General features: G+C 46.5%; 1 protein-coding gene across 1 annotated transcript in view; it reads left to right on the forward strand.

The window, feature by feature from the left end:
• Positions 1 to 24107, forward strand: part of LOC121860012 (neurotrimin-like) — an 87736-nt gene that overhangs the window by 25118 nt on the left and 38511 nt on the right. The window contains exons 2-4 of the mRNA XM_042357028.1: positions 3960 to 4147; positions 18999 to 19209; positions 19722 to 19849. Of these exons, the coding sequence (XP_042212962.1) occupies positions 3960 to 4147; positions 18999 to 19209; positions 19722 to 19849 (527 nt within the window). The remainder of the gene's footprint in view (positions 1 to 3959; positions 4148 to 18998; positions 19210 to 19721; positions 19850 to 24107) is intronic.

A 24107-nucleotide genomic window follows, 5' to 3' on the forward strand; every position in this document is an offset into this window, starting at 1 on the left:
GAGAGCCAGCGGTAATTCGATGACACTTGTGATACACTGTATCTACTGCTTCTGTATATACGACCTGACCGCTGGTTACCAGCGGTGGACGCTGGCTAAGCGGTGAAAAGGAGGGTCATAACAATATGTATCGTTCGAAAATGTATATATATTCATTCATACTCTAAGGTCACGGATGGAGAACTACCAACTGTTCAGAAAACCTCGAATCACGACTACCCTATGACTAACGATGCTTTTCGGGGGACTGTACAGTACGTAACAATTGCTCTTACATAATGAGTACAGTAAACAGCAGATATTCGCCCCTACTCAATATGAGGCAGGTGATCTGGTTACACTGTATGGGAAAGAGTTTCCAGATGTGCTTTAAATTACTAGTAATGTAAGATTTATGATCGGAGATTATCTAAGAATACATTTATTGTATATAATTTAAATAGTATCAATGTGTATAATGTTATTAAGAAATATATGACATAACTGGGGAACAAAAGGTATCCATATTGCCGCACCTCGGTTATGCGGTTCAGTTCTGTTGCCCTTATTATAGAATGGATATAAATTCACTAGAGTCGGTGCAGCGAAGAATGACAAAAATGATTCCGGGACTTAGAAACCTTCCATATCAGGATAGGTTAAAGAAACTTAACTTGCATTCCCTAGAAAGACGAAGAGTGCGGGGAGATATGACAGAAGTATTTAAGTGCGTGAAAGGAATCAATAAAGGGGATATCGATAAAGTTCTTATAATATCCGAGCAGGATAGGACTCGGAGCAACGGATTCAAGTTGGATAAGTTTAGGTTTAGGAGGGAGATAGGAAGAAACTGGTTCACAAATAGGGTGGTGGACGAGTGGAACAAGCTTAGCAACTTTGTAGTAAGTGCGGGAACTCTGGAAAGTTTCAAAAGGAGGCTAGATAGATTCATGGATGATAGAGAGTGGTAGTAACTCTCGACAGGAGCTGCCATGCACAGGCCAACCGGCCTATTGCAGACTCCTTATTTTCTTATGTTCTTATGTTCTTATGCTAACGAGTGTTTTTCGTGGTTAATGATATTGTTAAGCCGAGGCATAATTTGGTATTATAGTGTTTGTTAACTAAGTGTTTTGACTACAGTATTTTCTTCCCCAAGCAGCAGTTATTTTAGCAAGTTCAGTTAGATTTTCGTGTATATATTGATGTATTACTTATGTAAGAATATTCTAGAATGTATGACATATTTTTTTTTAATTCTTATGGTAAGCTTCGATCAGAGTAGAACATTCTAGAACCTCCCAGGTGTCTCTGGGTTGTGCTAGATTGTTCTGGGGTCGTCTGATGATGAGATATACAAGCTACGGCTGACCCGGTCAAACGTACAAAAGCCTAGTACGACAACTGAAGATAATTGTTGTGCAAATACAGTATTGTGGAATTGCTATGAGCAATATAAAAGTGAAAAGACTTAGGAATTGTACACTGGTAGTGTGTTGACTATATATTCCAAGTGTTATTAAAGCAGAGTACAGCGCACAAGTGTTTTTCTGTGACCTGGTGGAAATCTACCTACCTGTTGTTTGTCTGTTCGCTGATACCGATCGTCGAGAAATTACCGGAGACTGAAGGGACAGCCAGTGGTAATTCGACGACACTTGTGTGACTACTTATGACATACGACCTGGCCTCTGGTAACCAGCGGTGGACGCGGTGAAAGGAGGGGTCATAACTCAATAACATTATTTTACTCCATTTTACACATTGATACTATTTAAATTATATACAAGATATTTATACGTAGTTAATCTCCGATCATAATAAATCTTAAATAACTAGTAATTTAAAGCTTAATGTCACTCGTCACCACACAGTGTTTCCAGATCACCTGCCTCATAACATGCAGGTGGGTAGAGACGAACTACTGCTGTTGACTTACGTAACACATCTCTCACACAGTCATGTACGTAACACCTCCCTCACACAGCCATGTATAAAACATCTCCCTCATACAGTCATGTATAAAACACCTCCCTCATACAGTCATGTATAAAACACCTCCCTCATACAGTCATGCATGTACTGTACCTCGGAGATGCACACGAAGGTCCAGTAACCCAAAACTTCATTTAAGCCCTTAACTATGACGCATTACAATAACAACTGTGAGACTGATAACTAAAACAGCAACAATTATGAGACTGATGACTAAAACAGCAACAAGTATGAGACTGATGACTAAAACAGCAACAATTATAAGACTGATGACTAAAACAGCAACAATTATGAGACTGATGACTAAAACAGCAACAAGTATGAGACTGATGACTAAAACAGCAACAATTATAAGACTGATGACTAAAACAGCAACAATTATGAGACTGATGACTAAAACAGCAACAATTATAAAGACTGATGACTAAAACAGCACAACAAGTATGAGACTGATGACTAAAACAGCAACAATTATAAGACTGATGGCCAACGGCAACAATTATGACTAAAAACAGCAACAATTATGAGACTGATGACTAAAACAGCAACAAGTATGAGACTGATGACTAAAACAGCAACAATTATGAGACTGATGACTAAAACAGCAACAAGTATGAGACTGATGACTAAAACAGCAACAATTATAAGACTGATGACTAAAACAGCAACAATTATGAGACTGATGACTAAAACAGCAACAATTATAAGACTGATGACTAAAACAGCAACAATTATGAGACTGATGACTAAAACAGCAACAAGTATGAGACTGATGACTAAAACAGCAACAATTATGAGACTGATGACTAAAACAGCAACAATTATGAGACTGATGACTAAAACAGCAACAATTATGAGACTGATGACTAAAACAGCAACAATTATAAGACTGATGACTAAAACAGCAACAATTATGAGACTGATGACTAAAACAGCAACAATTATGAGACTGATGACTAAAACAGCAACAATTATGAGACTGATGACTAAAACAGCAACAATTATGAGACTGATGACTAAAACAGCAACAATTATGAGACTGATGACTAAAACAGCAACAATTATGAGACTGATGACTAAAACAGCAACAATTATGAGACTGATGACTAAAACAGCAACAATTATGAGACTGGTGACTAAAAACAGCAACAATTAAGAGACTGATGGCTAAAACAGCAACAATTATGAGACTGATGACTAAAACAGCAACAATTATGGGGATATTGGCTAAAACATAGCAATATAAGACTGATAACTAAAACAGCAACAATTGCTTGGACTGATGACTAAAGCAGCAATTATGAGACTGATGACTAAAACAGCAACAATTATAAGACTGATGACTAAAACAGCAACAATTATGAGACTGATGACTAAAACAGCAACAATTATAAGACTGATGACTAAAACAGCAACAATTATGAGACTGATGACTAAAACAGCAACAATTATGAGACTGATGACTAAAACAGCAACAATTATGAGACTGATGACTAAAACAGCAACAATTATGAGACTGGTGACTAAAACAGCAACAATTATGAGACTGATGACTAAAACAGCAACAATTATAAGACTGATGACTAAAACAGCAACAATTATGAGACTGATGACTAAAACAGCAACAATTATGAGACTGATGACTAAAACAGCAACAATTATGAGACTGATGACTAAAACAGCAACAATTATGAGACTACAGCAACAACAACACCTATGAGACTGATAACTATGACAATAACTATAAGACTGATACCTACAACATCAACTATGAGAATGATAACTACAACAACTTTGAGACTGAGACGTATGTATCCCCGTCATAATGGTACAGTGTGGTAGAGTATTAGTGGTAGACTACAGCTCTACCGCCCTCATAACAGTGGAGAATGGTATTAAACCGATGGCGTTGTACTATGTGATACGCGACATTTGTGCCTGTACTGCAGTAGGCTGGTGCAGATTAACAAATGAGTCTCTGGCAGGGTTGGGCGCCATCTTGGACGAGGAGGCAGGAAGCACATATCAACATCAACACAACTCACTGCCGCCTTTCGTAGACGTGCTTCCTCCCGGACCGTTCTATGATGTGGAGCGCTCAGCCAACATCACTGCGCTGGTCGACCAACCTGCCAAGCTCAACTGTCGCGTCAACAAGATAGGGAACAGAACTGTAAGTATGTCTCTAAATGCATATATACTGTATAAATGAGAGAAAAAGAGATAATGTCTATATTTAACACGAATATAAGTATAAAAGTAAATAAACTATGTTACTGAATAAATAAATCTGTGTAAGTAAGTAGGTATTTCTGTCAGTAGGTAATTGGGCAGTGTCAGGTAAAGTTTTGTTAGTCAAGTTTAATGGTATACGCATGAACTTGATAATAATACAGTTTTATGCACCAATAAATGATGGTGAGGATGAAATCTTAGAAAAGTTTTATGAGGATTTAAAGAAAGCAAGACACTGTAAAGTTTAACGAATGTTTGATTATAATGGATGATTTGAATGCAAACGTTGGGAAAAGGAAAGTAGCACCAGAAGTAGGACCACATGGATTGGGTAATGGAAATGAAAGAGGATAAATAATAATTGACTTTTGCAAGGGAAAAAAATTATAATTGCAAATACTGTACATGGTTTAACCAACACCCTGGACATCTCACCCCTGGATCACTGTAAAAAAAAACAGGAATCAAATAGATTACATTTGAATTCAGGAAAGATTCAGAAATTCAGTTCAATAACATGTCCAGGGGCAGATTCTGGGTCAGATCACGTCCCAGTAATGAGTTTGGCATTGATATTGAAACAGTTTATTTGGACAGAAAAAAACAGATACAAAGTGGACAATAATAACAATATTGACATGGCTGAGTCATTTGAAAGCCTGTGATCTCTTCGTGGCACCTGGTCTATACTGTACATTTATCTCGAGGAATTAATGCATAGCATTTAGTACCATCTGGATCAACACACGTAACATGGTGTTAGTAAATATATATGAGAATGTTATCACGATTATTACTTTTATTATTTTGTTTTACATTTATGTTAAGTTATGTACACGTTTTACAGTCGAGTTGATATACAGTAATATGATAAGTGAGGGAAGCAATACAACATGGCTTGTGTCAGGGCGAAACAAGGGAACACTCACAGTCAGGATAATGGCTTGATGGCAAATATATAATTATTGCAATGGTAATATCTGTCTGTGTGACAATACATGAATAATGGTTTTGGTGGTGAAGTAGGTGTCATAAAAATATTAGTATTTGGACAATCGATATTTTTTAAGCGATTATCTAAACCTAAGGAAGGGGGCGTAGTCTTTGCTGGGATGTGTGGGGGTAAGTTGTTCCATATTTGATGGAGGTCTGGGACTGAGAGGGACGCATGGTCTCAATAGTTCAGAGTGTCTTAAGTTGTTCCTCTGGTTAATTCAAAATTGGAACTAATTATTCTCAACAAGTGATCAAATGATTTATAAACAAATAGGTGTTAATATTCTCGAATTTTAACATTTTCAATTTAGCGAATTGTTCTTCAGTGCGATCAGTTTTTTCAAGTAGGTCATCGTACGCACAACTCTCTTCTAGGCAATGACCAAGGGTTGTCTTTTAGTGGAGCAGGGGCCCCCATAATGTGTGACAGTGAATCAAGTGTTGGTAAACAAGATCATAATAAATTTCTTTCTTTGCTGTGAGAGTGAGTGACTGATGAGTGTGATACAGGATACCGCACTGTTTATTGACTTTACTGTGATTGACTGTATGTGGTTTCTCCAGTTTAGTTTATCATCGACAACAACCTCAAGGAAGTTAGTATTTTGTTCACATTTGAGGACTGTGCTACCAAGGTACAGGAGGTCCAAATCTGTGGGTAATTTTTTCCTTCTGTGAAAAATTGTGTAGCGGGTTTTACCAAGGTTTAAGGTCAGTCCTGGGTTTAGTTAGCTCACTGTTCCTATTTCTTATTTCTGAGTGACTGGCATAGAGATTACTATCGTCTGCAAATAAGTTGTATTCTACGAGTGTGCTGGAGTGGAATATATCATTTACGTACAACAGGAACAGTACTGGGCTGAGAATGGAGCCTTGAGGGACGCCATACAACATTGGTGAGTAATCAGATTGATGATTATTATAGCAGACATAACGATTCCTGTTAGACACATATGAGGTAAATCAAATGTAAGATTGGCCCCTGATGCCATAATGTTCAAGCTTTGACAGGAGAATAGTTTGGTCAACAGTATGAAAGGCTTTATAGAGTTCCAGAAATATTCCGACTGTGTTCAAAATGTCATTAGTAAACGACAGCAGTTGACCTTCTACCTCTAAATCTAAACTGAGAATCTGTAAGGATGTTATTGACACTGCGGACGGAATTTAGTCTACTACATGCTAACTTCTCCAGTATTATACTTAAGGATGGGACGACTGATATGGGGGCAAAAATTCTTGAAGAAACGTTTATCACCTATATTTTTATATGCTGGACGAACTTTAGCAATTTTCAGTTTTTCCATACAGATGCCACTAGTGAAGGAGGAGTTACAAATGTGTAAGAGAATAGGTAATAATAGGTGGGTTACTTTACTGACGATACTCATTGGTATATTGTCGTCGCCTGCTGCTGCATCTTTGGACATTTTTATGATGGTCAATAATAATTTATCTGCCGTGACAGAGGATAAGAACAACTCATTTTGCTGTCTGGTTGCAGGGAGGCTCTAAATTCCTCTTGGTGATCAGGGATGCCCTCTGCAAGATTTTTACCAACATTGAGAAATTAATCATTAAAGTGTTGGGTTTCGCTTTAATAGCCTTTAACATCTTGAATTGCCTTCATCCGCCGGCGTGATCATTGGTTTCACGTGTTGGTCACTTCTTCCACCTATTCCGCCGTCGGGGTCTTGCTGGAACTCTGTAAGCATGCCTACCTGATGCGAGACTCCACTGCAGGTTTTTTCATTCAGGGTTTACTCCTGTAGCCTTATACCTACCAAGGTTAATCCGCAAGGAAGCGGGACAGTGGATGGTAGGCAGAGGGCAGTGCTTGGTAGGCACCGGGCGTGTCCACATGCGGTGGGACCTTATACCGTTCCTCTGGGCCCCATTACTGCTCCAAGATCCCCTACTGGTCTAGCCTGGGGCCGTGAGGCACTCAGTTACCATGTGTTGCCACAAGGAAGCACAGCAAGAGTCTTGATAGTGAAGAGACTATGTATACGCACGGAATGACTCATGCAAGACAGGAGGGTGTTAGTGGTAGACCAGGAGGGTGTTAGTGGTAGACCAGGAGGGTGTTAATGGTAGACTAGGAGGGTGTTAGTGGTAGACCAGGAGGGTGTTAGTGATAGACCAGGAGGGTGTTAGTGGTAGGCCAGGAGGGTGTTAGTGAAGACGGAGGGGTGTGGACCAGGGGTGTTAGTGGTACCAGGAGGGTGTTAGTGGCAGACTCAGGAGGGTGTTAGTGGTAGACCAGGAGGGTGTTAGTGGTAGACCAGGAGGGTGGTGGACTAGGAGGGTGTTAGTGGTAGACCAGGAGGGTGTTAGTGGTGGACAGGGGGGTGTTAGTGGTAGACCAGGAGGGTGTTAGTGGTAGACCAGGAGGGTGTTAGTGAGACCAGGAGGGTGTTAGTGGGTGTAGACCAGGAGGGTGTTAGTGGTGGACAGGGGTGTGAGGTGTTAGTGGAGCCAGAGCAGGAGGGTGTTAGGGTAGACCAGGAGGGTGTTAGTGGCAGGGGTGTGGAGGGGGTCGGGTGTTGGTGTAGACCAGGAGGGTGTTAGTGGTAGCAGGAGGGTGAGTGGACAGAGGGTGTAGCCAGGAGGGTGTTAGGTGGTAGACCAGAGGGTGTTAGTAGACCAGGAGGGTGTTAGTGATAGGCTGGGAGGTGTTAGTGGTGACCAGGGGGTGTTGTGGTACCAGGAGGTGTTAGTGGTAGACCGGGAGGGTGTTAGTGGTAGACGGGAAGGTGTGACAGGAGGGTGTTAGTGGTAGACCAGGAGGGTGTTGGTGGTGACCAGGAGGGTGTTAGTGGTAGACCAGGAGGGTGTTGAGTGGTGGACCAGGGAGGGTGTTAGTGGCAGACCAGGAGGTGTTAGTGGTAGACCAGGAGGGTGTTGGTGGTAGACCAGGAGGTGTTAGTGGTAGACCAGGAGGGTGTTAGTGGTAGACCAGGAGGGTGTTAGTGGTAGACCAGGAGGTGTTAGTGGTAGTGCCAGGAGGGTGTTAGTGGTGACCAGGAGGTGTGTTAGTGGTAGACCAGGAGGGTGTGTTAGTGGTGACAGGAGGGTGTAGTGGTAGACCAGGAGGTGTAGTGGTAGACCAGGAGGGCAGAGGTGGTGAGCTGGGGAGGTGTTAGTGGTAGGCCAGGAGGGTGTTAGTGGTGGACAGGAGGGTGTAGTGAGGGCCAGGAGGGTGTTAGTGGTAGACCAGGAGGGTGTTAGTGAGGTAGACCAGGAGGGTATAGTGGTAGACCAGGAGGGTTAGTGTGGTAGACCAGGAGGGTGTTAGTGGTAGACCAGAGGGTGTTAGTGGTAGACCAGAGGGTGTTAGGGTAGACCAGGAGGGTGTTTGTGGAGACCAGGAGGTGTTAGTGGTAGACCAGGAGGTGTTAGTGGGTGGTAGACCAGGAGGGTGTTAGTAGACCAGGAGGTGTTAGTAGACCAGAGGGTGTTAGTGGTAGACCAGGAGGGTGTGTGAGACCAGGAGGTTAGTGGTAGACCAGAGGGTGTGTTAGTGGTAGACCAGGAGGTGGGTGTTAGTGGTAGACCAGGAGGGTGTTAGTGGTAGACCAGGAGGGTGGGTAGACCAGGAGGTGTTAGTGGGAGGGTGTTAGTGTAGACCAGGAGGGTGTTAGTGGTAGGCCAGGAGGGTGTTAGTGTGTGGTGAGACCAGAGGGTGTTAGTGGTAGACCAGGAGGGTGTTAGTGGTAGACCAGAGAGGGTGTTAGTGGTAGACCAGGAGGGTGTTAGTGGTAGACCAGGAGGGTGTTAGTGGGTAGCCAGGAGGGTGTTTGTAGTGGTAGGCCAGGAGGTGTTAGTGGTAGACCAGGAGGGTGTTAGTGGTAGGCCAGGAGGGTAGTGGTGGAGCCAGGAGGTGTTAGTGGTGGTAGACCAGGAGGGTGTTAGTGGCAGACCAGGAGGGTGTTAGTGGTAGACCAGGAGGGTGTTAGTGGTAGACCAGGAGGTGTTAGTGGTAGACCAGGGGGTGTTGGTGGTAGACCAGGAGGGTGTTAGTGGTAGGTAGGAAGGTGTTGGTGGTAGGCCAGGAGGGTGTTGGTGAGCCAGGAGGGTGTTAGTGGTAGACCAGGAGGTGTTAGTGGTAGAGCCAGGAGGGTGGTGGTAGTGGAGCCAGGAGGTGTTAGTGGTAGACCAGGAGGTGTTTGGTAGCCAGGAGGTGTTAGTGGTAGACCAGGAGGGTGTTAGTGGTAGACAGAGGGTGTTAGTGTGGTAGACCAGGAGGGTGTTAGTGACCAGGAGGGTGTTAGTGGTAGACCAGGAGGGTGTTAGTGGTAGACCAGGAGGTGTTAGTGGTAGACCAGGAGGGTGTTAGTGGTAGACCAGGAGGGTGTTAGTGGTAGGCAGGAGGTGTTAGTGGTAGACCAGGAGGGTGTTAGTGGTAGGCCAGGAGGGTGTTAGTGGTAGACCAGGAGGGTGTTGGTGAGCCAGGAGGTGTTAGTGGTAGCCAGGAGGTGTTAGTGGTAGACCAGGAGGTGTTAGTGGTAGACTAGGAGGTGTTAGTGGTAGACCAGGAGGGTGTGTGGTAGACCAGGAGGGTGTTAGTGGTAGGCCAGGGTGTTAGTGGTAGACCAGGGGGTGTTAGTGGTAGACCAGGAGGTGTTGGTGGTAAACCAGGGGTGTTAGTGGTAGGCCCGGGAGGGTGTTAGTGGTAGACCAGGAGGTGTTAGTGGGGACCAGGAGGGTGTTAGTGATAGACCAGGAGGTGTTAGTGGTAGACAGGAGGTGTTAGTGGTAGACCAGGAGGGTGTTAGTGGTAGACCAGGAGGGTGTTAGTGGTGGAGCAGGAGGGTGTTAGTGAGTGAGCCAGGTGTTAGTGATAGACCAGGAGGGTGTTTGTGGTAGACCAGGAGGTGTTAGTGGTGGAGCCAGGAGGGTGTTAGTGGTAGACCAGGAGGTGTTAGTGGTGGTGGGAGGTGTTAGTGGTAGACCAGGAGGTGTTAGTGAGTAGACCAGGAGGGTGTTAGTGATGGGCCAGGAGAGTGTTAGTGGTAGACCAGGGGTGTGTAGTAGAGGCCAGGAGGGTGTTAGTGGTAGACCAGGAGGTGTTAGTGGTAGGCCAGGAGGGTGTTAGTGGTAGCCAAGAGGGTGTTAGTGGTAGGCCAAGGGGTGTTAGTGGTAGACCAGGAGGGTGTTAGTGGTAGACCAGGAGGTGTTGGTAGTGATAGACCAGGAGGTGTTAGTGGTAGGCCAGGAGGGTGTTAGTGGTAGACCAGGAGGTGTTAGTGGTAGACCAAGAGAGGGTGTTAGTGGTAGGCCAGGAGGGTGTTGGTAGTGAGCCAGGAGGGTGTTGGTAGTGAGCCAGGAGGTGTTAGTGGTAGACCAGGAGGATGTTAGTGGTAGACCAGGAGGGTGTTAGTGGTGGAGCCAGGAGGGTGTTAGTGGTAGGCCCAGGTGGGTGTTAGTGGTAGACCAGGAGGGTGTTAGTGGTAGGCCAGGAGGGTGTTAGTGATGAGCCAGGAGGGTGTTAGTGGTAGACAGGAGGGTGTTAGTGGTAGACCAGGAGGGTGTTAGTGGTAGACCAGGAGGTGGTAGTGATAGCAGGAGGGTGTTAGTGGTAGACCAGGAGGGTGGTGGTAGACCAGGAGGGTGTTAGTGTGGACAGGGAGGTGTTAGTGGTAGACCAGGGGTGTTAGTGGTAGACCAGGAGGGTGTTAGTGGTAGTAGGAGGTGTTAGTGGTGGACCAGGGAAGGTGGTAGTGGTAGCCAGGAGGTGTGAGTAGTGAGCCAGGAGGGTGTTAGTGGTGACCAGGAGGGTGTTAGTGATAGACCAGGAGGGTGTTGGTGGTAGGCCAGGAGGGTGTTGGTGATAGCCAGGAGGGTGTGGTGGTAGACCAGGAGGGTGAGTGGTGGACCAGGAGGGTGTTAGTGGTAGACCAGGAGGGGTGTTAGTGGTAGACCAGGAGGTGTTAGTGGTAGACCAGGAGGGTGTTAGTGGTAAACCAGGAGGGTGTTGGTGGTAGACCAGGAGGGTGTTAGTGGTAGGCCCAGGAGGGTGTTAGTGGTAGCCAGGAGGTGTGTGATAGACAGGAGGTGTTAGTGGTAGACTAGGAGGGTGTTAGTGGTAGACCAGGAGGTGTTAGTGATAGACCAGGAGGTGTTAGTGGTAGGCCAGGAGGGTGTTAGTGGTGGACCAGGAGGGTGTTAGTGGTAGACCAGAGAGGGTGTTAGTGGTAGACCAGGAGGGTGTTAGTGGTAGACCAGGAGGGTGTTAGTGGGTAGACAGGAGGGTGTTAGTGATAGGCCAGGAGGGTGTTGGTGGTAGACCAGGAGGTGTTAGTGGTAGGCCAAGAGGGTGTTAGTGGTAGGCCAGGAGGTGTTAGTGGTAGGCCAGGAGGGTGTTAGTGGTAGACCAGGAGGGTGTTAGTAGTGGTAGACCAGGAGGGTGTTAGTGATGAGCCAGGAGGGTGTTGGTGGTAGACCAGGAGGGTGTTAGTAGAAGGCAGGAGGGTGTTAGTGGTAGACCAGGAGAGGGTGTTAGTGGTAGACCAAGAGAGGGTGTTAGTGGTAGGCCAGGAGGTGTTAGTAGTAGCCAGGAGGGTGTTAGTGGTAGGCCAGGAGGGTGTTAGTGGTAGGACTAGGAGGGTGTTAGTGGTAGACCAGGAGGGTGTTAGTGATAGACCAGGAGGGTGTTAGTGGTAGACCAGGAGGGTGTTAGTGGTAGACCAGGAGGGTGTTAGTGGTAAGGCCAGGAGGGTGTTAGTGGTAGGCCAGGAGGTGTTGGTGGAGCCAGGAGGGTGTTAGTGGTAGGCCAGGAGGTGTTAGTGTGGTAGACCAGGAGGGTGTTAGTGGTGAGCCAGGAGGGTGTTAGTGGTAGACCAGGAGGGTGTTAGTGGTAGACCAGGAGGGGTGTGATAGACCAGGAGGGGTGTTAGTGGTAGACAGGAGGTGTTAGTAGAGGCCAGGGAGGGTGTTAGTGGTGGAGCCAGGAGGTGTTGGTGGTAGACCAGGAGGTGTTAGTAGAAGGCAGGAGGGTGTTAGTGGTAGACCAGGAGGTGGTGGTGGTAGACCAGGAGGGTGTTAGTGGTAGGCCAGGAGGGTGTTAGTGATAGACCAGGAGGGTGTTAGTAGAAGGCCAGGAGGGTGTTAGTGTGGTAGACCAGGAGGGTGTTAGTGGTAGGCCAGGAGGGTGTTGGTGGTGAGCCAAGAGGGTGTTAGTGAGGAGGCCAGGAGGGTGTTAGTGGTAGACCAGGAGGGTGTTAGTGGTAGACCAGGAGGGTGTTAGTGGAGCCAGGAGGGTGTTAGTGGTAGGCCAGGAGGGTGTTAGTGGTAGACCAGGAGGTGTTAGTGGTAGACCAAGAGGTGTTAGTGGTAGGACCAGGAGGGTGTTAGTGGTAGACCAGGAGGGTGTTAGTGGTGGACCAGGAGGGTGGTGGTGGAGCCAGGAGGTGTTAGTGGTAGACCAGGAGGGTGTTGGTGGGAGCCAGGAGGGTGTTAGTGGTAGACAGAGGTGTTAGTGTGGACCAGGAGGTGTTAGTGATAGGCCAGGAGGTGTTAGTGGTGGAGCCAGGAGGGTGTTAGTAGTAGCCAGGAGGTGTTAGTGGTAGACCAGGAAGGTGTTAGTGGTGAGCCAGGAGGTGTTAGTGGTAGACAGGAGGGTGTTAGTGGTAGACCAGGAGGTGTTAGTGGTAGACCAGGAGGGTGTTAGTGGTAGACCAGGAGGTGTTAGTGATAGACCAGAGGGTGTTAGTGGTAGACCAGGAGGGTGTGGTAGTAGACCAGGAGGTGTGTGATAGACCAGGAGGTGTTAGTGGTGGCCAGGAGGGTGTTAGTGGTAGATGGGAGGTGTTAGTGGTAGACCAGGAGGGTGTTAGTGGTAGACCAGGGGGTGTTAGTGGTAGACCAGGAGGGTGTTGAGTAGACCAGGAGGGTGTGGTGGTAGACCAGGAGGTGAGTGGTAGACAGGAGGGTGTTAGTGATAGATCAGGAGGGTGTTAGTGGTAGGCCAGGAGGTGTTAGTGGTAGGCCAGGAGGGTGTGTGTGTGCAGGAGGTGTGTGAGGTGGGAGGTGTTAGTGGTAGACCAGGAGGGGTGTTAGTGGTAGACCAGGAGGGTGTTGGTGATGAGCCAGGAGGGTGTTAGTGGTGGACCAGGAGGTGTGTTAGTGGTAGACCAGGAGGGTGTTAGTGGTAGACCAGGAGGGTGTTAGTGGTAGCCAGGAGGGTGTTAGTGGTAGCCAGGAGGGTGTGTGGTAGACCAGGAGGTGTTAGTGATAGACCAGGAGGTGTTAGTGGTAGACCAGGAGGGTGTTAGTGGTGAGCCAGGAGGTGTTAGTGGTAGGCCGGAGGTGTTAGTGGTAGACCAGGAGGTGTTAGTGGTAGCAGGAGGGTGTTAGTGGTAGACCAGGAGGGTGTTGGTGGTAGACAGAGGTGTTGGTGAGAGCCAGGAGGGTGTTAGTGGTAGACCATGAGGGTGTTAGTGGTAGACCAGGAGGGTGTTAGTGATAGCCAAGAGGGTGTTAGTGGTAGGCCAGGAGGGTGTTAGTGGTAGGCCAGGAGGTGTTAGTGGTAGGCCAGGAGGGTGTGTGATAGACCAGGAGGGTGTTAGTGGTAGACCAGGAGGTGTTAGTGGTAGACCAGGAGGGTGTTAGTGGTAGGCCAGGAGGGTGTTGAGTGGTAGACCAGGAGGGTGTTAGTGGTAGACAGGAGGGTGTTAGTGGTAGACAGGAGGTGTTAGTGGTAGACCAGGAGGGTGTTAGTGGTAGACCAGGAGGGTGTTAGTGGTAGCCAGGAGGGTGTTGTGGTAGGCCAGGAGGGTGTTAGTGGTAGGCCAGGAGGGTGTTAGTGATGAGCCAGGGGTGTTAGTGGGTAGACCAGGAGGGTGTTAGTGGGAGCCAGGAGGGTGTTAGTGGTAGGCCAGGAGGGTGTTAGTGGTAGGCCAGGAGGGTGTTAGTGGTAGACCAGGAGGGTGTTAGTGGTAGGCCAGGAGGTGTTAGTGGTAGACCAGGAGGGTGTTAGTGGTAGACAGGAGGGTGTTAGTGGTAGGACCAGGAGGGTGTTAGTGATAGACCAGGAGGTATTCGGTGAGTAGACCGTCTATAATAGAAAAGAAAAACCCGTTATTTCTCCAAAAGGTCCATGGAGTGATTATTGGTAATGAACAGTATTACTCTCACCCTCAGTCAACATGTACTGTGCTTTCTCTCTCTCTCTAATTCTTCACAACTGTTCACATTGTTCCATGCAAAATGACATCCTTGATCGTGAGCAGTGACCTTTGCCCGTGATCATGATACGCCTTTATAATACTTCACAATAATAATACACCTTTTTTAATACTTTGTGCGTGTCTTTGTAAGGCGGTGTTGTTGTAAATATCCAACACACTTCGTTGCATAGTGGGAACGTTACAATATAAGTTACTAATGATAATAATATTTTTGCTAACCACTTTACCATTCCGTATCACAGCGCCACGCGAAGCGGATTTCATGAGGATATGAGTCGAGATGAGGGGGGGGAAGGGAGGTACTCGGAAGCTTGTTTTCATATGTCTTAGCTGAACTTTGGTTACAATATTGATAAGGTGTAAAGGCCTGGCCTGTGGGATATAATTCCCTTGCCAACCTAATCAGGATCTTATCAAAGGAAAGTCAAGAACTATGGGTTTCCAAGGGGTATTAAACAACCGGAAGAGAGGACATCTCTTTACTATGAAATAATCACAAATATTTAACTCTGTCACTACTCCCACAAACATTAAATAAACAGCACTGGAGTCAAACACAATTACTAAAACAAAGCATATTGATCAATAGAAGAAAGTACAGCTATTTCCTCCCGCTATAAATGAATCTTCCTTCTAACCAGCGCTGTAGAATGCTCTGGTAACGCAGTGAACTGTCCCTCATCAGAGCGAGGTCCGAGTGAAGCATTCGGCCTCGCCTCCAAAACTCTCAGGCGTCCGCTCTTAGAGGGAAGGTCCAGGGCAGCTTCCTCACTTGGCGCCGGCGTTGGTTGGCGATGTCTTGCCACACAAGAGAGACGCCAGGGCACGGACGGTGGATAGGACGTGGAGGAAGTGGTTATCACGTGGCAATCGCGGCAGCAGCTGGAGTAGGTAACCAGAGTTGACAGTCGAATAGTGAAGGACTGGGGAATCAGCCCACGAGCCCCAGGAACCTCCAATGAGTACACAACCAGAGAAAAAATCGAACAGCTGGGCGAAGTAACAGCTGGGTGCAGTAACAGCTGTGGTGAAGGCTTCTCACCTACCCCCAGCCCTCGGCATTAATAGCTTGGCTGAGACCTAGAACTTCTCTACTAGTAGTCCAAGTGTAATAGCTCAAATAGACCTCAATCCTGGAACACTCCTGCAACAAGCTGAAATTTTCAAGAAAGACTCATAAAAGTGTGATAAGAAACATAAAAGTCCCCCAAACATCTTACTTGTGCTAATGCAGGAATTCCGGATGGCATCCAAGATGGCATCCAAGATGGCCGCCATTTGCAACTAGACATGGTAGAAATATGAACAAAGTGTCTAAACATAGGTTTTCAGACATGGCCAATTCAATAAGACCATACAGTATATAACAGGATAAAATAAAAATAAGATTGTTGCCATTTTTATGTTATATTAATTTTGCAACCAGACATAATATTTGATAAATTGATTATATCAAAGGCAAGCTTGGTAATTTTGTTTCATATTATTTTGGTATGGAAGAAGTCCATAATGCTAAAAACTGGAAAAGTTTATTCCTATTTCAAATAATAGATATCTTGTATGAGCTGCAGTGTGATGCTGGGTTGGACTGATGTGGCAACAATTGGAGATAAGGGCCGCAGGACACTTACGTTAGACAACATCAAGTGAGATGACGGGTCTCAACAGAAGCTGGAGAGAATATCACTATACAGGAGAGAGCACGATAACAGCTACAACAAGGAAGTCATCGGCTAGTGTGATACACGAGGAAGAGGCACCACTATAGTCATCAGGTGTTTCTACATTTGATATTAAACATGAATGTCAGTTTTTTTCAGAAGCTAAAACTGTGGACAAGAAAATACAACCCAAACGCAGGTGAGACAGCAGCAGTGTAGAAACCTTAGGATTTCATAACACCATCTAGAAACAAGGCTCAGAAAAACAATATGATTGGGGAAATGCTTTTATAGAACGCATACGACATGCTTTTGATAGTGTCAGCTGAGACAAAATTTCATCGTAATTGTGCTCAAGTATTTCTCCGGAACTGAGACGAAAAGGACGAATGCATTGGTAGACCATCTGATTAAGTTCAGGAGGAAACTTTTTGCTTTTCTTGAGAAAGATGGATGTCAGTACTCTCTACCAGAGCTTTTAGAGTACTGTACATGGACACGTACTTAAATGGACGAGATGGAAATGCATTGATGTACTTCAAGCAAATGTTTAAGAAACATTATGGTGACGATATCACAATGACAAGCATCACCGGAAAGTCGAGCATCGTCAGTTTTCGTGACTCAACACAAAATCCTTCGTGAAAGGTGGATTATTGATAGGGTAATTAACTAAAGTAATGAGACTGAACGTATCATTGATATGGCTGCCTCAATAATCCTTGATGATTTCCGGTTGAGAGTAAATGATTGTGATGATTGCCTGACAATGGAAGAAATGGAAAATGGTAATACCTTGATACCTGGTTCTCTAAAGCGTATCATGTGCAGTTTGGTGGACTGGAAGTATAAAAGTTCTTAGACTATCAATAGGAGATGTACAGCCATAGCACATGCCATTATTTCAGCATACTAGCCCAAGTCCTTCATTTCACCAGTGTTGCTCTGTGTATCTGTGAATATACCCCGCAAGTGTGCTTACCGAGAACTGATAGACATTTTGACCAGCTTAAGCTTCGCTGGAAACTATAAAGAGGTACAGCGGTTTGAACAAGCCCTGGTATCAGGTGAAGAAGCATTTAATATCTTAGGTGGTTTCATACAGTCTGTGTATTACAACGCTGATTTCAGTGTAGTTACAGCTACTGGTCACAACACATTCCACTGTATGGGAGGCATAGCTTGTGTAACTCCTCCTGATACTGTGGCTAACTCGCCCGTAAAATATACAGCCAAAATACCATCTGCTGAAACAGTTAACACTTTTGGAAACATTCCTAGAAAGACATAACTTGCTGTTCCCAGTGTGGCAATAGGGCGCCTCAAAACTAATGACCAAAAATCACAGAACCTGAGCTCAGTAGCTGCCCTAGAGTCCTTGTGGACTGTTGGCTGTATTCTGGAACTGGTTCCATGTCCTTCATGGAGTGGTTTCATGACAGTGGCCATGGGGAATGGTCAACATGAAAGAGCCGAATAGAACTCCCCCTTTCATCAATCTGAACCCCACCAATCTAATCACTATTTACACAGCATTAAGCTTGGCACAAACACAGTGTGAAAAACATGGTCTGAGAATATGCACAGTTACATTTAATCAGCTATGACGTCGGTAACACTGGCCAGATTATGACGGGAAGTGGCCTAGCAGAGATGTGGAAAATGGTGTAAACAAAAGGATCAGTTATACACATGTTAACTGGCCATGCTTTCTTCTGTGCACATCTGCCTCATGGACAACATCATTAAATATCACTTTAGGAACCTTCACAAAATCCCTCTTAACCATTAACCTACTGGATACTTTTATACAGACTGAAAACACCCATGATAAAGTGAAGGGTGCAGGAGAAAGCTTCAGTCTCAAGTTGTATGGAACCGACATTTAAATCACTTGATCAATACCGCCACAGAGCCTACAAACGGAAAGCCGGTAAAGGTTCCCTAAGTATATCATTTCAGCTAGCAAGTGTACCTCCGATTAGTGATGCAGCAAAGCAACAGTCGTTCCGTACTTATCTCGGTTCAGGAACGAATGGGAAATCCTTTACCACCAACAGAATGGGGATGGAGATCACATGACGATATCCATACACCTGTGGAAACTGTTGCCCCTCACACCTTGCTAAAGGTGATATCATGGCTGATGCAAAGCCGGTTGTGGGAAGTCATGTGGGTGCAAGACACCTGGGCTGCTTTGTACATCAAAGTGCAACAAATGCATCAACACTCCACCCATATTGCTGGTTAATGATGATGATGACAAGGACACTGATAGCCAACATAGCCAACATAACACAATGATAATATTTTTTAATTATATTGTTTATGCATGACTGGAAGGTTGCCTGGAAGAATTTTATTTTCATTTCATGATATTGCAATTGCTATTTTTAAATCATGTAATTAATGTCTTAACATGATAGCTCGTTTCTGAAAACATAATAGTTTATACAATTTTCGTATTTATATATTTACAGCAAGTTTGATTACTAGTATGATACCATATAAAAAGGCTGCCATCTTCTTTTTGTTATATCCTATAAGAATGGTTTATCGAATTGGCCATGTCTGAAAACCTATATTATGTTACTGTTCATATTTCTACTATGTTTAGTTGTAAATATATAATATATTATAGAATGGCGGCCATCTTGGATGCCATCTTGAAATCCTGAGATAGCATAAGGAAGATGGGAATTTTTTATGTTTCTTATCACACTTTTATGAGTCTTTCCTGAAATTTTGAGCCTTTTTCCAGTTTGTTCCAGGTTTGACCATATTGTTCTTGAACTACAGTATAGGCCTTCTTACATACGGACCAACTACTAACACGAGTTCGAATCCCACAGGCATAAGGTCTTCAGATGAACCTGGCCCAAACTAACTTAACTAAACCTACCTTTAACTTTTCCTAACATTATCCATCTCTCCTCTACAGGTGTCTTGGCTCCGACACAGGGATACACACCTTCTCACTGTAGGGCCCTATACCTATACTTCAGATCAGAGGTTCAGGGCGCTTCACACATCAGGGTCCGAGGACTGGGCACTGACTGTCAGATTCGCTCAAGTAAGAGATTCCGGCATGTACGAGTGTCAGGTCTCCACCACACCACCTATGAGGCATTACATCTGGCTCTCTGTTGTAGGTAAGTAACACATCTCACTCACTAATGTACGTGAGTTACACATCTGGCTCACTGTTGTACGTGAGTAACACATCTGGTTCACTGTTGTAGACGAGTAACACATCTGGCTCACTGTTGAAGGTGAGTAACACATCTGGTTCACTGTTGTAGACGAGTAACACATCTGGCTCACTGTTGTAGACGAGTAACACATCTGTCTCACTGTTGTAGACGAGTAACACATCTGGCTCACTGTTGTAGGTGAGTAACACATCTGGCTCACTGTAACAGGTGTTCACTACATCTAACATACTACTGCAGGTTTGTGCCACATCACACCTACAAGGGTGGACCAGCATCCGTCGTTATCTTACAGTTGAGATTTATATTGCGGGGGGGGACGCTGTTATAAAGCTTACCCCACCAATTATCTCCCCACTAATAGTCACGTTATCTCCCCACTAATAGTCACGTTATCTCCCCACTAATTGTCACGTTATCTCCCCACTAATAGTCACGTTATCTCCCCACAGAGCCCAAGACTACTATATACGGGGGTGGTGACATTTTCATCAACAAGGGCAGCAACATCAACCTGACTTGTGTGGTGGACTACACACCTCGGCCGCCTTCCTACGTCATATGGAAACACAACAGCAATGTGAGGCGTGGGGAGGCGCATGGGGGTTTAGGGAGCCGCATAGAGCGTAGGGAGGCGCATGGGGCGTGGGGAGCTGCATGGGGCGTGGGGAGGCGCATGGGGATTTAGGGAGCCGCATAGAGCGTGGGGAGCTGCATGGGGCGTGGGGAGGCGCATGGGGCGTGGGGAATAGAGTGCTGACACAATGATTACACAAGTTGAATAAATAAACAATAATTGTTAATGGTGGTAAAGGTTCGGTCACTGCTCCATTATTAGTGGGGCAGCTAAATGCAATTTTTCAAGAGAATCATGCAAATGGTGATACAAGCACTAAATCTGGCATGGTAATTTTCTAATGGTTACTTGTCAAGTAGTCTTATTGGCCATTTGAAAATCCAAGATGGGGGCCATTTTTCAAGATGGCCGCCATATAGACCTTCAAAAGTTGATTTTTCTTATAGAAATTGATGTAGTTGGTCAATCTGAATGATCTTGGTGTCGATATGTATGTTTTCAAGCATGCTCAGATGATTTGTTATAGTTTTAAGTCCATTGTAACATTTTTATCCACATAAAATAACATGTTTAGTAATAAAATATAACAAAAAAGAACTTACTATACAAAAAAGTACTCACGATTAGCACTGGTTCCTGTGACTTCTCTTGACAGTACATCTTTGTGCATTTACTGCTGTTCACATGCGCAGCTGCAAAGTGTTGTGCAGGAAAGTCCAGAGCGAAAGCATTTGCATCTCTGGCCGCAGTCTTTCTTACAGGAACACTTGGTCAGCTCCTGACAGCATGTCGCAATCGGGGTAAGAGTCGTCCAACGTATCTGCCATGCCTCTACCTTCTGCGTCCATCCCCAGATGACAGGACTGCTGGTTTCTGGATTGGAGATTGTTGCCTGGCCACAGATGATACCAGCCTGGTAGGCAGCCCGCTTTGCATGTTCCTTGAGGGCTGCCTGGGGTGGTGGAATGGAGTCATATGGTCTCTCACCAGCCTGCTCAGGGCTTGGATGCTGGAAGATGGACACACTGGTCCCATGGAAGGACGTTTTGGCCGTAGTCGCAGTGGGGTTATGGTCAATGTTGTCCACTGCTGAAGTCGTAAACAACTGCTTCCTCAAGATTGGTGGACACACCACTCCATCTTCCACGTATTGGCCTACAACTGCTTCTCCTAGCTGGGATGATAATTGTAAAACTCTGTCATATGAAATGCTGACCCCATTTTCATGTAGCATGTCGATGAGCTGCCTCTTTCTTGTCTTAGCAAACACAGACATTCCGACGTAGAGAGCAAAAGGTGTCTCATGGTCCTTGGAGTGTCTGTGGATTTGTGTTCCTACCTTGTAGTTGGCAAAGCAGTTGTACTGTAAGAGCTGTGACATAGCAAGGTCGGACTTCGATGCGCCAGGCTGGAGTTGGGATTTGATATCTGCACCATGTTCGATCATGCATACAAATTGAAGCAGTGATGGTGGAACAGCCTGTTCAATGCATCCTTCATGAAATGTACTGCTGAAGTGTGACGTGTGCTGAAGCATGTCCCGTCGCATCATCCCAGCAGCCTTGGCCAGATGGATCGCGTCACCGTATTTGCTTGCTTGTGCCAGGATTGAGCCAACATCCTTCTCAAAGTCCAGTAGGATATCTCTTCCTTGGTGATGAGCTTGCAGCTGGGGGATGTGAAAAAGCAGCTGGTCCTTCAGTCGAGTTGCATGAACATCGGGCGATCCAACATCCAGCTGATCAAGTCTTTGTCTGTAGTGTGACCAGGTCAGCAAGTCTGAAAATGGGTGGTTCAGTACCTTCACTAGAAGCTTTCATCTGAGTGATGCAAGTGACCAGTTCAGAGAAAGCAGTTGGGTATGCGTCCTTGTTCGGATGAAGCTCTTGTGCTTCTTCTTGCTCATGAGCATTTCGGTGTTTTCTTTCTCGGTTGTACAGGTCTGCCAAACAGCGAGGGTGATACTTCAGTTCTTGTGCCACAACATCTTCCTCACATAGAAAGCATTCTGTTGCTTTGGGGTCTCTGACCATTCGTGGTATCTTGCTGCTGCTGCTCTCCCCTGTAGCAACTGCAGAGGTTCGCCTTTTCTGAGCTCTATTTAACTTTGTGTTGTTGAACAGAAGTCTGCAACTCTCATAATACTGTGCCTTGTTTCTCGTCAAGGTCTCCTCTACCCCATCATCTTCAACAAGTCTTGCAGGGTCAAGCTTGATTGGCAGTGCATTGATTGAATGAAATAGAGGAATATTCCTTGCCAAGCTCTTGTAACCGTCATCTCCTTTTTTGGCAGGATTTGCATGTGGAGACTTAAGATGTTCCTTCTTATCCTGTTGACAAAGACAACACTTTGCCCAGTCAGTGAGGAATTATTTGTTGGTAAATTTTGCGTCCATAACTATTTTTGATCTTCAGGGCCGAGGGTTTATCCTTTTACCACCCTGATGAGCACATTCTTGTATGGGATACAACTAGGTTCATGCCTTTTGCCCTACACCTAGTACGATCGTTCATCCAGTGTCATTAGTCCCGTGCGATCTGTACACCATCCAGATAACTAAAACCCCGTTATCCTTGGCTCAGCTCCCCCGCGCTGGCACATCCTGCCAATTCAGGTGCGGCTGCTTAACTGATTTGGGGTTGGTTAAGCAGCATTTGGGACACTAAGCTGTTGCAGTATGAAAGTTACTAGTGTGCCCTGAAGAATGCAGTGATGGCTAGGGAAACACTGAGTAACACTGAGTCCGTTTATTGTGGATGAGAGAAATACAAGTGGTGACCAGCGTGTGCCATGCACGGCTCACACAGTCAGACTGGGGCTGCCTTGCCATATGGCAGCCTCGAGGCAATGTTGCCACATAACACGTGCAGTGTTGCCACGTGATTATATATATAAATGCTACTCGGCACAGTAGCTTATGTACAGGGTTGCTACTCGGCACAGTAGCTTATGTACAGGGTTGCTACTCGGCACAGTAGCTTAGATACATAACCTACATCTCCCTCCCCCCTCACGCTCATAGTCTTTGTCTTGAGCGGACTTCTTAGTTCTAAGTCGCTCCGAGCGTCGAGGTGCACTGTGGGGCGGATCCTCGTGAGGTGTAGGTGACTCGTCTTCGGTCAGGGGGCCAGCAGCAGGGGGTGGGACTGGCCGGAGGAAGCGGCGGTTCCTCCACCAGACACGGCCGCTCGGCATCCTGACCTTGTAGTCCCGCGACCGGCCGACGCCCATCACTATGCCCACCTTGTCCCAACGTGTCGTCGTCGGGTCCTGGACGCGGGCAAGGGCACCAATCTCCAGTGGCTGAAGAGGGCGGGCACGGTCGTCATACCGAGCCTTGGCGTCCTGGGCACGTGAAGCGGCGCGGCGGTCGCAGCTCTCGGCTCTGGTCTGCCACTCCTTCGCAAAGGCCTTGGCATGTGCAGGAACGCAAGAGCGGAGAGGGTGGCCATACAGGATCTGGGCAGGGGAGCGTCCTGTGTGGGTGGGAGTGGACGCGGGTTCTGGGCAGCTCCGTGCGGCAGCGCCAGGCGCGTCGCTCATCGACTCACGCACCCTGCTGGCGGTGTAACGAGCAGCTGGGATCTGCTCGGGAAAGTCTCTGGGCACCACGCCTAACTCCTTGCAGTGCTCCCACGACAACAAGGGTGTAGCGAGAGTAGGCTGCACGTCGATCCATCCGTGACACGACCTGTCGCCGTAGGTGATCTCTGCTTGAAAGGAGCCCACAGCGTCCGGCATCTGGGAACCGTCCGCATTGTAGTACTGCAGCTGCGGCGGTGGTCCCAGGCCGCAATTGGTGAGGCCCAGTTTCTGGAGGTGCTTCAACCCAATCACCGTAGTATCGGCGCCGGTGTCCGGTATCACCTCGATGTGACCCGACACATCACCGTGTGTGACGGCGACGCAGATAGTAGGGGAAGGGGTAGCCCTGGGGCGTGTGGTCGATTCCACCCTCCTGATGTGACTCTGCTGCTGCTTGGGGCTGCGTGGGCCATCTGGAGGGGGCTGCGTGCGAACCACCCCGAGGGAAGTGCACTGCTGTCCTCGTCTCGGGCTTTTGGGCTTGGGTTGGTGGCAGCACTTGTCGTAGTGTCCATAGCGACCACAGGCCTGACACTTGTGGCCTCGTGCAGGGCACCTGTCTGTGTTAGACCAGTGGCCCTTACGGTCACATCCACGACACAGTGCGTCGGCGGCCGGGCAAGTCTTGGGGCTGTGCTGCTTTCCACAGCTGCCACAGGAAGCACTAGGCAGAGG

Source organism: Homarus americanus, unplaced genomic scaffold (genome assembly GCF_018991925.1).
Source record: "Homarus americanus isolate GMGI-L3 unplaced genomic scaffold, GMGI_Hamer_2.0 scaffold824, whole genome shotgun sequence".
Taxonomy (NCBI): Eukaryota; Metazoa; Arthropoda; class Malacostraca; order Decapoda; family Nephropidae; genus Homarus; species Homarus americanus.